Here is a 13306-nt window from a genome sequence, read left to right as displayed (position 1 = left end):
TCAAGCACTGGAACAGGCTGCCCAGGGAAGTAGTTGAGTCAGCATCCCTGGAGATATTTAAAAGACATGTAGACGTGGTGCTTAGGGACATGGTTTAGTGGTGGGCCTGGCAGTCCTGCATTTACAGTTGGAGTCCATGATCTTAAAGGTCTTTTCCAATCTAAATGATTCTGTGATTCCTACAACCTGTGTAGACGTACACCAGGGTAGGGTCCCAACCAATACTGTCTTGAGAGCTATGGTGTTGCACAGATGAGTAGCTTCCAATATTTTAGAATGTACTCGGTGAAATACAGAGGAAGAATCTGAAACTTTTTTGACACCACAGAAGTTACTTTCTTTCCCATGCACGTTACGTTTGCTTTGGCTTTTGATTCAGTTTTGCTGTAGTACCCATTTGTACCCACTTAGGGATTCATTGCAGTAATGTGCAAAGATGAGCAAGGCTGGCTGGTTTGTTTGGGGTAGACAGCATACAGCCAGTGGGACATACATTGCTAATCTTAAAGACCAGTAAAAGCAGGTTTTGACTGTCTACCATCACCCAAATTTAGGCCATTCGATAACAGGCCAGATGAAGGGAATTACGGAAGAGCAAAAACCACTGATTCTTGTGGAGTTTCTGAAGCAAGCAGTGCAGTGCCTGAGGCCCAGCAAAATTCATGGACCCTAGCACCTGAAGACATTTTTACATGTCTTTACAGGTAATCTTGGTTCTCCAGGAAAAGGAAGTGTAGTCTTCGTTGCCAGTCCCAAAGGACTGGAAAAACTCCAGCAGTTTTTGAGAGGGAGACAGTTCTGTTTGTCATGACCCCACCTTCTGACTAATTTCTTCAGGAAGATGTTTCCATCCTGCAAAATCTTCTGCTTTGTCACTGCACTTTACTTGAATCTCTACATCACAGAAATGTATAGCCACCAGTAGAATTTTTAATTCAAAACTTAGAGGTATGTACTTTGTGAAGGTATTTTCAGGAGGGACAGAGGTGCCTAGGACTGGGAGGAGCAACAGTAAAAGTGGAAGTTGTCAAAATACCTAAACCATCAGTATCTCTTATAGCTACTATAAAGATATGAGAGGCTAGGTAAGAAAAGCAGTGTTAGCCAAACATGTTGAAAAGACCAAAAAGAGGACTGGTGTGTCCTTCACATCTGTCAACATCATCCCTACCAAAGCCTCCATCTCTCTGCAGCCTAGTCACCATTGCGACATACACTCTTTGTGCTCAGTTGTGGAACACTCACACCATTTAAGAGTTGGGTTTTTTCCTAGAGCCAGAGGAGTGTCACTGCAGCTGGTCTGTTTTTCAAAAGTGGCCATCCATAGAAATAGACCAGCTGCTGAGAACAGCGACCAGTGGTCTGTGGTCTCACTTTTGTAGTTGACGGCTCCCACTGTTTTTGGAGAAAGTGTTTTCTGAAAGATATGTGTTCTTAGAGGATGACATGCCAGGGTAAATGACACCCCTCAACATCAGCACCCAGATCATTGGATTTGATTCACTATTCAACAAGGCAGTAGTGTAAGTGAGCAGAACACAGCGTTGCTGTGCTTGCAGGAGCCTGCACAGAATCTGCATGGGCATAAACACTTGGAACTGAGATGAAGGCACAAACCCCCTGTCTGTTAGGTGGAGTTATTTTGCATTTGTTTAAGCATTAAATACGCTGCAGTACACTTATGAGTAGAGGGAATATTGAAGTGCAGCAAAGACAACTCAAAATGCAGTGACTTGAGGCATATAACTAAAAAAAGAGCTTTGAGTGAAAGTCTCAGTTTAGTTTCTTGCTAAAGGGGATTCTTCATAGGGAAGTATAATTTTGCTAGGTTATAGATGGATATAGATAATAGATGCAAGATTCCACCAACTCTCCCCTAAAAAGTCCATAATTCCTCATGGGTTTCCAAATATGGAAGGATCCTGGTGTGTTCCTTTACGTATTTCATTTGACTTTGTTATTTTTTATTTTGCACTTTGCAGCAAGGAAGGCTAATGATATTCTGGATACTAAATCGGAGGGCACATTGCTGGTTGATGGTCAGTTCCTTTTACGCAGGGCCCTCAGCTTTCCAAGTGGCTGGCCCCCAGGCTGTGCAGGTGCATGGGGCTATTCCTTGCCAGGTGCAGGATTTTATATTTTCCTTTGTTGAGCTTCATGAGATTCCTAGATTGTTTCCATTAAAAATAGAGTGATGTAGTGAATCCAATAACTATTTGCCATTTCACATCAATAAAGACAGTCAGAGAATGCTGGAAATTTTCACCTGATCAGGCTTCCAGAAAGGCAGAAGTGACTAGAATATTGTTGTTATGGAGTATAAATAGGAAGAAGGCAGCTGAAATTAGTACAAAGCTTCATTGCTCTGGAACTTAGGGCTTCTGATTACAAGTGTCTTCCCTAGCCCCTCCTGAGCTGTAGAAATGCTTCTGTGTAGCCTAACAGTTTTGAGTGGTTGCTGTTCCCTGTTCCAAATTTCAGCTGTACTCTGCCATTCCTGCAGTTCGTAGGTGAGTCCCAAATATTACCTTAAAAGTGCCTGTAAACATGTATTCTTATTAAGCTTTTACAGATATTTTGGTATTAAGGCTATCTTATTTGCACTTGAATGGAGTCTGTTGTATTAATTATGGATTTTCACTGCAGTGTTTTTAAGACTGTTAAGAGTAACATTGAACACTTCAAACAGTTTCGTACATGGCTAACTGTGCACTGAGCAATGTATGCACCTCTGCCTTGGATTCAAAAAGTAAATGCAGCAGACCATGTTGTACAAAGAACCCTTGTAAGATCTTTATTGCAGAAAGGCCAGTAATATTTAGAGTTGAGGTTTCAGTAATTTTTAGTTTGTTTCTAAAGCAAGTATGAAAATAAGGTCTTTTTGTATGATTCTCAAGATGCAGTTGAGGAACATGAACTGTACCTACGAAGATGTATATAGTTGTTGTACAGGTAGATATGGGAAAAAGAGACATGGAAATCAAATTCTTCTAGCCTGTGATGAAATTAGAGTTTAAATGTGTCATTTGGTTCCTAAATAACAGCACTCAAACTTCAGAGGGGATCAGAAACTCCTCTGGAGTCCTTTGCAAGCTATAAGGTAAGCTGCTTTTATTTAGAAAATCTTGTTTAAAACGCTATCTCTGAATTTGTTGTATTTATTGTTTGTGTACTGTATGCCAAATACATTCCTTGGGGTTCTGTGGAAATAAGGCTATTCATTTGAAGAAAAGCTGCACTTGAAAGAAAGGCTTTTCTGAATCACATTTTAATTTTCATGTTTCATCATGGTAGACTATGTACATATTCACTTATGGAGCCCCCACAAGATGTTTCTCATAAATCTGTTCCTCTGGTTGTCCAGGTAAGCATCTTTGGAGTGTACCATAGCTCTCACGTGGCCTGTGTCTTCATACTACTACTTAGAAGAACTGTGTACTTCAAAAACTTTGAAGTTTGTGTGATCCTGGATCTTGCCTTGTTATGGAGTTGAGGCATGATAAGTTGGACATAGACTTTGGACTGGACACTTAAAAGTGCTTTTGAGCTTAGTAGTATATTTGTAGCCAGGATGTACCCTGCTTTTCCTCTCTAAAATGCAGCATTTTCAGAGGGTGGGTCCATTCTTTTTCTTTCTTTGTGAAGCTACTCAAAAGTGTACCCCGATGGGGCCAAAGACTTGTATTCAGAAGTTGTGACTCTGAAGGTGGTTCTAAAGGTGGCTGGAATCAGCCTTTAGCCAAAATCTTACCAAACTCACCAATGTTTGAAAAGAACAGAAAATCTGCCTCTTCTAAATTCCTGTTCATTTTTGCTAAAATGGAAAAAGGTTTCCTTTCATTTCCATCTATGAAACCAAGACATTTTCTGCATTCCTCTAGATGTACACAGGTTTCTACACTGATCCCAAAATCTGTATTGTGTAGACTATAATCTTTCTGACTCACAGCTAAGATTAAGATTTACCTTAAAATGTACCTATTTCGGGCACTGTTGAATCACTAGAAGCCATCAGTGACTCATTTGGGGAACTGACGTGCATTTAACTACGTGACTGGGGGCTGTCTGAAGGTACCCTGGGGAAGATGACAGCTAATTTGAAAGGCAGGGCGGGGGGAGGAAGTGTTGCAAAAGATAAGGCAGTTCGTAGGTTAGGCAGCTCTGGGGCAAGACCTAAGTAAAAGGAGGATGCCATCAGTCTAATAGATTCAGGCATTCGCCTGCTGTGTGCTGGTTCTGAGAGCTTTGAGAAGCCCGCTGCAGGCGTTGTGCATGGTAATTTTTGTGTGCTCAGATTTGGAAGATCATCTGAAGCCGGATTTCACTGTTGTATTTTAAACCAGAGGTTTAAAATTCATGTAAACAAATTAACTAAATCCCTTTAATAACTGGTATTCTGAAGTTATGTGTAGATACACTTCATGTAGCTAAGTGAAACGATTTATTTCAAAATTCAAATTAGTCAAACTGGTTCTTGGTTTAGCCAAAAGTAAAATCAGTCAAACTGATTATAATTTTCAGTAACAGTTACTGATGGAAATTAAGACCCTCCTTCCTTCAGATGCCATGGGGTGAGGAAATCCAGCTCTGTTCTGATGACATGAGGAAAGATACCTAAGAACCACTGGTAATACTCGACTTACTTTCAATTAGCGTGCTTCTGCTGTGATGCCACAGCGTCCAGGTTTCTGAGGGGTCTCTCGACTGGGGGAGCCGTTGCCACGATGCAGGGGCTCGGCAGCGCCAGGCCGCGCCGCGGGAATGTCGCCCCGTGGCTTCCCGGCGGGCGGGTGACGGGAGCGGGGGGGGGGGCGAGGGCCAGGCCCGCGGCCGCTCAGCGTCACGTAGGCCGCGCCCCCGCTTTGCTCCGTAGATGCGTTTAGAAATAATTAAATACCGCGGTAGCAGTGCTCTGTGCGGCACGGCCGTGCGCTGCGGGCCGGCCTGAGCCTGTTCAGGCTTCTCACAGGACGCAGCGTGCGGGCCGGCCTGAGCCTGTTCAGGCTTCTCACAGGACGCAGCGGGCGCTCGGGGGAGCTGCGACCCTTCCCAGCAGCTACTCTTAGAATGGGCCAGGGCCCCCCTCCTGGCCTGCGCCAGGGAAAGCGCTAACACTGAACAGGCTGCTAAACGGGACGTATAGGAAGACAAGTGAAAAAGAGAATGAGGTTTGAGAGCATGGAACAAGCGTGGTTTCGGGGGTGGGGGGTGCCGTGAGGAGCCTGGGGCCACAGCGCAGCATGCACACGGGGAGCCGCTGTATGTAAGAGCCAGGGGGAAATGGGAAAAACGCGAGAACACGGTGCCCGGCAGCTGGAAGCGATCGCGGCGAGAGGAACGTAGAGGCACCGGCCCGCTGAACCGGGCGGGAGGCAGCGAGAGCCCGGGCGACGCTGGGCCGGGGGCGCGGCGGGGCGGGGCGGGCTGGCCGGAGCGGGTGGCTCCAGCGCGGGGACAGGGCGGGGCCGGCAGCGCGCTGATTGGCCGCCAGCGGCGCACGCCACGAAGTGCGCTTGGGGCCACCGGTTACCATGGGGACCGGTCCGCCAGCCGCGCCGTGAGGTGCGGCCCGCCGCCGCGAGCGCGGGGAGGTGCAGGTGCGTGCCGGGAGGAGCCCAGCTGAGGCCGCGGGCGCCATCGGGGGCCCGTTGTGCTGTGGCCTGTGCCGCAGAGCTCCGGCCTTGCGCCCCTTCTTCTCCCTGGGCACCCGCCGTCTCTCCGCACCTTTCCCGTTGCCGAGAGCCCTCCGTGTGCTGCCCTGCGGCCCCAGCGGCGCCTTGCGCTGCCGTGTGCCGCGCCTCCCCCCCCCCCCCCCCCCCCCAGGGCCTGGTCCGCCGCACTCGGCCTGCGGCCCGCCTCCCTCCCTGCCTGCCAGCCAGCCCCTGGGCCCCGCGGGGGAACTCGCCCTGCCCCGGGGGCCTGCCCCGCCGCAGGGATTGCCCTGGCTCCCGCCCTGCACGGCGCTGGGCCCCTGACTGGCCAGCGCCTTCCCTTTCCGGGCCGTGTGGCTGTCCCATCCCGCGGCCTTGAGGTGCTCCGGGGCTCTGTGTCCGTGCTCCCTCACGGCTCCAGTTTGTATTGCTGGATGCTCTCTAGAACACGTGCCCGTTTCTGAGTCCGGGGGCAATTCCTTCTTCCCACCATACATTGCCTTTACTTACACGGTACTTTATGCCTCATGTGGAGCCTGGCATTGGGCTATCCCACACTATGCAGCAGTACCCACTGGGCCCCAGCTTGATGCCTAGCATCCCAGGTTTCTCTTGTATGTTACTGGTCCTTATCCTATTACCGTGCTTCTGAGATAGATATAGATATATATATAGAGATATATGTAAAATCTATTCTGATCAGATTGTAAAATGCATGATGTTTATTTGCTGTTTTAAATGCCTAAACTTACTTCTAAGGTAAATAGCAAACCAGCGACTACCAGTAAAGAAAGAGACCATGCATGAGTGATGCTAACTTGTGTCACCAGTTGCCTGTTTTTTTCTTGGAACTGTGTTGACATGATTTCCTGTGCGGGGTTGTTTTTTTTTCCCAACAATTACTTAACGGTGTGGCTGTGGCCTGCGCTGACTGCTTGTGTCATCATGACTTGCACAGCTTTTTCACTGTGTGCTGCTTTTTCCACTCAGGCGGTCTTTGTTCTGTCACTGCTTCCTCAAGGCAAACAGTTGTGGCTAGAGATAGTTTGCTGATACTGGCTGTGTGGCATTTTCTTTCTCATCCCCTTCTGTAGTTTTGAAAGGGAGAGAAGTGATCGCACTTTAGCTCTGCTGGTCTGTTATGCACATGTTATTCTTGGCACAATAAGGACAGCAAGGAAGAAGCGGCTTCTTTATCTTTGAATGAAATTTTAAAGCTTTACACCTCTTTGACAAATACGGGTTGTGTGGAAGTCTGAAGGTTCTCAAGTATTAGTCTGAAATGTTCTTCCATGTCACCTTTCTCTCTTTATGTGGTTGAGAGGTGACTAGCTCAAATGTGGCATCCAGCTTCCTGTAGCATTTCAGTAGTAAGAGCTGCAAAATCGCCACTGAATCAGATGTGCCAACTGCATTCAGTTGTGTGTGATTTACAGCCAAGCCATCATTTTCCTTTTCTAAGGAGGCTGATACGAGTCCCATCAGGCTCTTACATGGGGGAACAGCTGTTACAATCTATCACCTCTTTCTGGATATGCTTGAAGTAAGTGGTTGGATTGTAATGGGGATCTTAGCTGTTTAGGTTGTACAGATAAGCTTGTGCTTGTTGTACGATGACTCTTGCTAACATGTATGCTGTTTCCTAAGTCATGTTTTAATGTCATCATATATAGGTTTACTGTTCTTTTGACTATAAGACATCCAGGCAATTGGTGCAACATACTTAAAATTACACTGTTATTTCCATTATGGCCCTTATTGAAACTAACTTGCTATTACAAATACTGCTGCTATCGAAGGCAAAATGCTCCCTTATCCCCTATTAATTTGCATTTCTAAGAAATGCAGCTCTCTGTGGTGAAAAGCTATATATCTTGAAATTGCAGGAAGGCTCATTCGTTCATATTATTATATGAAATGAATGATTCCTATGTTATATGTAACCCAGACTCACCTCAGGATACCACTTTCAGTTTGCCAGTGCCATTAAAGTGAGATGTATGGAGTTAGGGAGGAGGGATGTTTTTACAGGAAACTATGTGATGCCTTTTAATTTTAAGATAATTGTAGAGAGAGATTGTAAAAGAAGTAACATTTTTCTTAACCAGCCCTTTCCGAGAAAAGTTGTGACTTCGGTTTGGTGATTGCAAGGAAGTAACAAGCTGGAGCTGTGGTCTTGTTTTTGATTCCTTATGCAAAGGTCTTGTTTAATAATGTATTGCTAGTTTTAGCAAATGAAGCATAAGTTGGGCTTCTAAAAGGCACTTACAGAAGTATTTTGATACCTTGATGGATATAGACTGAATATAGTTTCTTTGAGTGCCTTGAGTCCGGAAAGCATCTCACAAGCATTTTTTTATCTTCAATGTATTTATAATTGGGGTGGATGGGGGAAGTCAGATTTAGTTAATCTTTTTAACCATCTTTTTAGCCATCAGATGCATTTGGAGCAATGGTAACCAAAAGGGAGATATGAAAGAACAAATCTTTCTTAAACCCTGCATGTTATAGGCAGGGAAGCAGTACTGTTCATGAATATCCACAACAGTGACTTCGACAAAAAAATACCTGTTTGTGCTTACCCACATGAAGAAGAAGGTACTACTTACACTATTTTCTGTATGATAGCACAATTTGAAGATTGCCAACAAGAAGCAGAATATGAAGAGAAAACATTTTATTTTCATTGCCTTAGGGATAAATGTGAAGTCTGGGCCAGCAGACCTGAAAGACCACAAGATCACTGTGTCCTCTAGCAGTGTTTGTTACTCAATGTACCTGGGAAGAACAAGCTTGATTATTTTTTTTATACTTGTCATGTTCAACGATCAGAGACTCATTTTTTGATCCTAGAGAATTAGAGTTGTCTAGCTTGTTTGTGAAGAAAAATGTTGTTTAAATTGTGGCATCCTTTAGCATAGAGTACTGCATCATGTTTGCTGATCTGGAAATCGCTCTTTCATTTAAAGAGATTAAAGAGCCACTGTTTGAAAGGCATGCTTATCTGATTTGTTCTCTGCATCCCTGTGGTTATCCAGATGGTATTATCTGTAACCACTGGCACAGAATAATACTGTGTGGTGAGAGAAGCTGTATTGACTCCAGAGATTTTCCCAGAGATTTGGGATTTTCCCAAATCTCTGGAGAGGTCTAATAAAAAATTACCATCTTTTTTTTCTTTCTTCTTCTTCTTTTTTTTTAATAGAACCATGGTGGTTAGAAATAATGGGGGTTTTCTTCTGCAGAGTTTATAATTAGAAATGAGGCAAATATAGAGAATAAACAATAGGAAGAGGTGGAAGTGAAGCAGGTAAAGGGTTTTATCAGTAAAAGCACAACCTCTATGTTGTTTGTTTTCTTTTTAGTTTTAAAGGTAGACTTAATATGTTACTGAAATACAGCAATTTTCTCATACCTGTTGGACTTTCTGAGGAGTAACTTCAAGGTGGATTTAACTGTGGACAGAACAGTAGCTTTGTAGTCCCGTGAGTAAGCGTGGGAGAGGAAGACAAATGGGGCACAGTAGTTGATATTGTTGATATAAGAGAAGGCTGGTCTGTGATCTGCCTTGTCGTAAATGTCTTCAAGAAGAGGGAAATACTTGTGCAGTTTACAGTCACTGAATCTTTTTATGACTTTATTTTCAATCTGTATAAAGAAAGCAGAAAACTATGTTTTCCCACCCCAAAATTTAGTGGTATTTCATAACTAGTTTGAAAAGTCTTATCCTTGGACAATGCAGGACTATAAATAAAAGTAAATTCTTCTTCTAGAAGTGACCAATGCCTGATGGTCCAGGAAACTTTACAATTTAAACTTAAAATTCCCTGGTAATTAATTATCAGCTATGCAGTAGATTGGGACTGACAAGATACTTGATTTGTATTAGTTATCACTCTTAACTGTCTTCTGCCAGCCCCTGTTTCAGATTTATAGTAGTGTTACAAATGCAGAAAGAACTGAACTATCTCCTTCAGTGGAAAGAAACAGAAAGGGAAAGAGCTACATGCCTGCCAGTTCCCATGTCAAAAGAAAATGCTGCAGGATGTCAAAAAGCAACTCCAACGCATGCATGTCAAATTTAATAAATTAAAAGAAGAAAATGTCTATAACCTAAGAATTATAGGAGAGAGATAAAGAGTTAGAACACTATGATGTCACGCTAATCTGAAAACACCCAGAAATGCTGAACAGGCAGAGATCAGTGACCTTAGAATGCAATGGGATAAAGTAGAGCAAATGCTTGTCAAGGAAAGAAGAAAAAGATCCAAACTTCATTATCACTATTGACAGCACAGTGAAGAATATAAATTAGAGCTGGAATGGTTTTTCAGGTGAGATGTGACTTCCTTAGAGTAGTATGCTGGAAGAGAGAAATTTAGATGCTTTGGATTGGGATAAAGCAGTAGCATCATTCATACAGAGCAATTTGAGCATGGTGATACAATCATTTATTCTGAGAGGGGAATACCCAGAACATGAATAGAGTGAGGGCTAACAGAAGTGACTTGGACTGTCTTTACATCCTCTATATCTTGGTTTCCACAGTGACTTGTCTGATTTCCGGCAACATGATGGAGAAAGGGTAGCATTAAGTGAAAGTGATGCTCTTAAACATGTGGTGTGTTCCTACATAATTTACAATGGTGCATGTTTGGGAGATGATATCAGTGGGCAGAGATGGTATGATTATAAGGGACACATAGCGTGGGGAGCAGATTTGTCAGAAGGAAATGATTTTGCCTTGTATGCTGAAATGCCTGTGGGAAATGAGGTGAGTCTGAAAGTATTGTGATGTGTCTCCCGTGTGTTATGTCAAGATGCACTTGCCTTCTGTGTATGTGAGGGGACAAATGATAACGGTATCAATGTCAGTAATATCTACGGTTACTAGACATTAGTTGCTGTATTGCGCTGTGAATTCAACACAAACAGTTCAGCCTTTCAATTATTTTAAGCCATTGCAAACATCTTATGATAGGAGTTGGGTTTGCACACCCTTAAATACATTTTTTCCCACCTTCTCTGATAGGCCTCAGTGAAGGAAAGAAGTCTGTTGGGTCCCATCCAATCACAGGACCCAGATTTATGACTAATACAACTTATTAAAAGATGAAGAAAGCTAAAGAAGTACGCTTGTTTAGTTTGGCCATTCTCACTAATTTTTGTTATTCTATTTAGACTTCTAAACCTTGTGAAGGAGGGGGAATAAATGCTGTGCAGGCAGATACCAAGAAGTAAGCATTTAATAGAACTACTGTCTTCAGATATAACAGTGTCTTTGGGATTTTATGTTTAAAATCGTAACTGCTGTAACGCATTCTGGGTCACATGACATTTATAATGTCGAAATGGGTGGATAAATTCTAGATAACTTTTTTTTTATTAGAAATGATCTGTACATGGATCTGGAATTCCTTAAAGGTCACTGATTGATGTTACCGTGGTTCTGGACCACCTGCAAATTCATTTATAGTCAGTTCAGGAATCATATGGAGCATATCCTTTGGGAATGGAAGGAGGAATTTTACCCCCAGTCTTTTACATCCAGAACTGCCTCTTTGCCAGACTGAGCTGCATACTGATCACGGAGCAGTACAGCTCCTATATGCCTTGCCCTGGAGAGTTGTGGGATGAACAAGGGAGGTGTACAAGTGCCTGTCTAGGCTACACTGCAGTGACGCTTCCGTTAGACTTTACTTATATGCGTAACTGTTGGCTATAGAATTCACATTAATTCAGGTGAAGTGTACATTTCAAAGCAAAATGTAGCAGAATATGAAAGTGAATATGCGTTTAGCTGTTTGTGACTCCAGTTCTAGTTTGCAGTTCTGTCTATGTAGTAATTATGTGATCAGCCTTATCTAACCAAATGTAGCAGTCATTCAGCTACATAAAATAACTGCAGTATAGAGCTGAAAGCAACCAGGAGGCTGCAGAACAGCACAGTGCCAATTCAGACGTGTTTGGCTGTGTAAGAGGCTGCACCAAGGCTGTTGAGTCTTGCAGGGGTGAATCCAGAGCTTGAAAAGGTTCAGTGTACCATTAGAGAACTTAACTGTACTGTACAGCTACTGTCCCGGTAGCTGTATCAGCTCTTTGAATTTGTTTGAAATGCTGGCCTTACTAGTATTCTTCCACTATATCTCAGAGAAACTTTTTTTTGTTAATAGCAAGTAAAAATACTGGGGGGGGAGGAAAGGAAAAGATACAGAACTGCTTCTGTTTTTAAATGTATCTAAAAGCTCAGATTTCCACTAGGCAGCCCTTGTTTTGCAATTTCTTCTTATGCAGCAGAAATTTTTGAGTGGAGGAGGAACTCTGATAGACTTAGTGGAAATTTTGCACTACTTCTCATCAGATCCTTGCTATTTCCTGTGCAACTAACTTTTGAAGTGTAGTTTTGAGAAATGGCATATACTGTTATAATTGGTTTCAACTGACTTATGAGAAAAAATTCTGTGGTGACTTTCTTTAGGAAACTATAGCATCTTGTATTTATATTTATGTGTTATTTTTCAAAAAACTTTACATACAGATGCCTCATTAGGTCACCGGATATGGTCTTTAATGCAAATTTATTTTTGTTTATAGCTCTAGGAATAGTCACATAGGTCATCAGTATGCAGAGTATGTGAACCTGAAGCATTACATGGAGAGAAAAATCCAAGAACTGGAAGGAGAGCTTGCTTGTCAGAAACAGGTATAAGAATATAGAGAAACCATGTTGCATTGTTGTGGTATTGTATTGTAGCAATTCAGTTTTCAACCTTTTAAATTTCATTTTTTTAAAAATTACGATGTTCTGGTTTGACATTGCTGTAGTTGTATAAGCCTTTATTTTTGCCTTTTCTTTTGCTTAAATTGATGAGATTTGCAGTGACAGCTTAGAAAATTGCATACTACTATTGTAGTAGCTGTTGCTTTGCTTGTCTGGCAGCTGCCCCTTGTAAGGAACTGTTAAGAATGTGTTTAGTAACCTGAGATTGTGTAGGATTATTTTGTGTAGGCAGCACAAGGCTGTATTTGTTAGCCTTGAAACTGCAGGAAAGCTCAGTATCTAGAAAGCAGAGGCAGCCTTAGGCAAGACGGGTAAGTGTACATTGTTTGTTGTACTCTTAATTACAAGGCTTCCCCCCCTCCCCCCATCTGCCACTTACATTGCTATCCTTTAATCATAACATAATCTTACTAACTGTGAAATTTGACCTTCAACTGTGATCCCTTAGGAGGGTGGGGGGCATTATACCACCTCTCTCTATATGCCAAACTTTGAAGAACAACAAAACCTTCCTTCTTCATTTCTATATGAAAATGTATTTGGTATTAAAATTACTTTTAACTGTTTACATATGAATGTATTTAATCATTAGAATTAGAATGGTTAATTTTTGGTCTGCCAACTAAACCAATATATAATATAAATGGAAGTGGTAAAAGAAACTATTAGGCAATGACATCTTGCACCCAACACCTGCCAATTCAAATCATGCTGCCCTCAGTATAGTATTCCTGCTAAAAATAACCCATCTTCCTCCAGGAGTCTCTTGTACATGGGCTTCCTAAAGACAGTTTGGGAACCTACCCAATGGAGTATGATTACTTCTCACTTGAACAACACTTGATTACTTGCTTGATTTAGAAGTTATCTCTGT

The 13306-nt window shown here is 42.7% G+C and overlaps 1 protein-coding gene across 1 annotated transcript in view; it reads left to right on the top strand.

The window, feature by feature from the left end:
* The first annotated feature begins 5011 nt into the window (after window positions 1-5011).
* The window catches only part of CCDC57 (coiled-coil domain containing 57), a 43039-nt gene continuing 34744 nt past the window's right edge, over window positions 5012-13306 (top strand). The window contains exons 1-2 of the mRNA XM_040582303.1: window positions 5012-5168; window positions 12246-12354. Coding sequence (XP_040438237.1) covers window positions 5164-5168; window positions 12246-12354 — 114 coding nt within the window. The 5' untranslated portion in view covers window positions 5012-5163. The remainder of the gene's footprint in view (window positions 5169-12245; window positions 12355-13306) is intronic.

Source organism: Falco naumanni, chromosome 1 (genome assembly GCF_017639655.2).
Source record: "Falco naumanni isolate bFalNau1 chromosome 1, bFalNau1.pat, whole genome shotgun sequence".
Classification (NCBI taxonomy): domain Eukaryota; kingdom Metazoa; phylum Chordata; class Aves; order Falconiformes; family Falconidae; genus Falco; species Falco naumanni.
Note: the sequence above shows the minus strand (reverse complement) of the source record. Positions and strands in the feature narration are given on the sequence as shown.